The 3,884-nt window shown below is 41.7% G+C and overlaps 1 protein-coding gene across 1 annotated transcript in view; it reads left to right on the forward strand.

The window, feature by feature from the left end:
* Nucleotides 1-3,884, forward strand: part of LOC101850518 (dihydropyrimidinase) — a gene marked incomplete at its 5' end in the record, with an annotated part of 16,279 nt that overhangs the window by 1,870 nt on the left and 10,525 nt on the right. Inside the window, 3 exon segments of the mRNA XM_013089272.2 lie at nucleotides 420-584; nucleotides 1,610-1,749; nucleotides 3,139-3,207. Of these exon segments, the coding sequence (XP_012944726.1) occupies nucleotides 420-584; nucleotides 1,610-1,749; nucleotides 3,139-3,207 (374 nt within the window).

Raw genomic sequence — 3,884 nt, forward strand, 5'->3', positions numbered from 1 at the left:
CAGCAACAACCCCCCCTCCACCACAGGCCTCACCCAAAAGCTTCACTCTCTCTCTCTTTCTCTTTCTCCCCCTCCCCCTCCTTCAACTTGCATGGCATGTTATTATATGGTCACTTTTAAGCACGAGGGGGCTATCCCGAAAAATGCTGCTTTGAGAAAATCGAAGGTAAAGTTTTTCCCCCTTGTTCAGTGTCTTTAAAGGGACAAGAAGAGTTTTCTCTATTTATTATAAGCAAACACATATACACTCCAGTGAAACCAAACTTCTCCTATAGGTAGGGCAATGCCCAATTTTGGTGTAGGTCAAGATTTCTGGAAACCCCCAAAATCTGGGTTAGCCCGCTTGTCTTTAAAAGCAACAATATATGCACTAAAAAAAGCTTTACGTCTAAATTCCACTTTGTTTCCTCCACTCGCAGTCGACTTTGTGGTACCCCAGCGGGAAGAGTCTATCCTAGAGGCCTACGAGAAATGGCGAGGCTGGGGCGACGCCAAAGTGTGCTGCGACTACGGCCTGCACGTGGGCATCACCTCCTGGACCAGTGAGATTTCTAAGGAGATGGAGCAACTCACCCAGGAGAAAGGTAAAACGTGGGACCTTATAATGGGTGCCCGTCGGTCAAATGCATGATCAAATCAAATCAGATCAGATCAGATCAGTTCAGATCAGTTGGGTTGGGTTGGGATTTATGATCAGACCAGATTATTAGATTGGGTTGCGTTGGGATGTATGATCAGATAAGATCAGATCAGATTATTCGATTGGGTTGGGTTGGGTAGGTCGCGACATTAGAATGACAGGGTTCAAACTGCATGAAGCATAGTTTTGAGAAAATGGGATTCAAAGATTAACACTCTTTAAGCTGTTATGTTTTACGCACCTTATTTTTGTTGAGCATCAAACTGAAAGAAATACAGGTCTGATTGTCTCCAGCTTTCGACACAGCGTGCTATGGCATCTGTGTCAGGAATGTGTAGTGTGTAATTCAGTTCTCGCATAAAGTGGGGTTGAATCCATGATGTCAGTCTGAGGGCATGTAATGACGCTTGCCAGTGCATACTGTATCAAATTATAAACTCTTCTTCTCTTTTTCAAATTTGATGAGGAAGTCCATTAGAGTAGAGCCTTTCACATTCCACTGATTCTACGTGCAAACAAGAGATATGACGCTCTAGCCTTCTGATTGCATTGGTTTGTTTTCATCAAACCTATCAAATTGTGACCAAGACAATCTAGCAGATTTGATTTTGGAGGATCTTATTAAATAGTACCAAAATGGTAGCTTTTGCTCTCCTTTGCGAAGAAATATATGGCCTCACTCAAATGTATATTATATGGAGATTTGGGGAAATTTCTGCTGTGTATTAAATATTGCTGTAATGAACTCACCCAGGTGACAGGCAATGTAAGTGGTTGGCTGGTGCTCTGTGTGGTTTGCTTCTTCTTTCTTATCAATCGTCTATCACCCTTTTTCTTTCCTCCTCTTTGTTTTTGTTTTTGTGACTCTCTCTTATAACCTCTAATCTTTTACTCTTATATGACTTACTTGTGTTGCAAGTACCATGAAACTCTTACTAAACCAAAACGACAAAAAAAATGTACCCCCAGGTGTGAACTCATTCCAAGTGTTCATGGCCGGCTCTGACCGTATGTTGGAGGACTCGGACATTTACAACGTGTTCAACCGGTGCCGGGAGCTGGGGGCTCTGCCCATGGTGCATGCGGAGAACGGACACCTCATTGAAATTGTAAGATGGTAGTTAACACTTTCCGTACGCCTTTGGTCCTTTTGTACCCCGGGTGTTGTGTTCTTGACATTTTAGAATATTTGTAGTGCGAAGATCTCTTTGAAACTTTCAGTATTTTTCAAAAAAATCATTTTGACAGACTGCTATGCATGCAAAGCGTATGGATTGGTTTAACGAGTAAATTTCCTCTTGGAAAGTGGGGGCACAGAGTTTCCTTCGTCGTATGGATACAATAGTAAGACACGACATATTGGTAGGGTTAAAAAGGGGGATTCCTACTGGTAGAGAATGATAGTAAATTAGGGATGCCAAAACTCTAGTTTTTGCGGCTTTTTACTGGGGTTTTTTTTTCTCATCCGCTTGATGAACAATTCAATATCATCCCAGCAAAACCAATAGGATGAATATTGACACATACTAAGCCTATCTTAAACAAAAGTATTTGTTATTGGCTCAAGAGAAAACAACAGTACAGGCCTTCCGCAGATGTGATGCTCCGCTCATTTTCAGGTGGTGTTTTTTTTCAAAAACCATTTGGCATCCCTGGTACCTGAAGAGCATGGCACAGGGGAATAACTGGAAATTGTGAGGGTGTCAATTTTAAAAGCTTGTGGGCTCATCATATCTTAATATTTCTTTAAATCTTTGACTGGTGGTTTATTTTTGTTGAATGGGAAATCAAACAACAGTAATCAACAACAGTTAAACAGAAATACATTTATGAGTCAACAAGCTTTCAAAATTGATACCCCTCAGGATTTTCCGTTTGTTACTATAAGCCCCCTTTTCCGCCCCGTGCTCTTCAAATATTTTGCACCAAATATCGTAGTTTAGGGCTGACCGTTGCTGACTGGAATATACAGGCTCCCCCAACAGATAGAGTCAGGTGCTCGATAAAATAACAATCACATGCAAGAACTGAACTCCCTTCTTCTTGTGGGCGCGGTGACGAAGGGCAGTTTTGTACGATACAAAAGGGGATGGGTTTGTTTGTTTGTTAGTTTTTTGGGGGACTAAATGACAGTTATTGTGCCAGTGTGCTTCTCTTTACTCTCAAACAAACAAATTAACAAACATACAAACGCACCTAGTAAGATGTGGCTGTTGTTGTACTGGCTGGCTGTGGGTTACAAATTTCAGCACTATGGGTGATTGGCAGGTGCTCTGGTGTGGTTTGCTCTTCTTTTCTTTGCTTGTTATGCTCTAGTAACACCTCTAATCTTCAGCACTTATACGGCCTATTTGTGTTGCAAGTGCTGTCATATCTCTCCTCCTTTTCTTTTGTATGTTACACTCAAGTAACATCTCTAATCGTAGGCATTTATGTGAACTTTTTCTTTTGCAATTGCTGTAAAACTCAACACTTTCTCTCTCTCTCTCTGTCTGCAGAAATCTGCTGAGCTGGTGGCACAAGGCATCACAGGACCAGAGGGTCATCTGCAGTGTCGCCCAGAGGAGGTAAGGAACAGGAAAAAGGAAAGCCAACAGCTTTGCACAGTTTTATGAAAATACCATCCTCAATCTTTTCACCCCCTGATTTCCGATTTTTTTGGGTAAAAGTTCATTTTATCACTCCATTCTCAAATAAGTTGAAAGCTTTACAATCTATAATTATTACTACCCCAGTAGACCTGATAGCATTCTGAAACAGCCTCAACTCCCTGGGCACCTATAAGTTACAATAGGCCTATATATTTTTATATAGCCTTCTGAAACAATCTCAACCTCCTGTGAAGCATATTATGTTAAACACTTATAAATAACAATATATATTTTTGATATAACATTCTGAAACAATCTCAACCTCCTGGAAAGCATAATATGTTGAACACCTACAAGTTACAATATATACTTTTGATATCTGAGACAATCTCAACCTCCTGGGAATCTTACATTAACACTTTTCACCCACACAGCGCGTAGAGCACCCACACAGCGCGTAGAGCGCGCACACAGCGTGTAGAGCGCGCGTAGAGCGCGTAACGCTTATCCCTACGGACCAGGGTACATGTGCGGTACATGCTATATCACACCTTCACCGATCGGCATCCCATGGGGAAAAGGGATGGCTTCTTACCGTCGCCAATCGGCATCCCCTGGGGGCATAGTGTTAAACACCTATAAGTTTCAATATA

Source organism: Aplysia californica, unplaced genomic scaffold, assembly GCF_000002075.1.
Source record: "Aplysia californica isolate F4 #8 unplaced genomic scaffold, AplCal3.0 scaffold00914, whole genome shotgun sequence".
Taxonomy (NCBI): Eukaryota; Metazoa; Mollusca; class Gastropoda; order Aplysiida; family Aplysiidae; genus Aplysia; species Aplysia californica.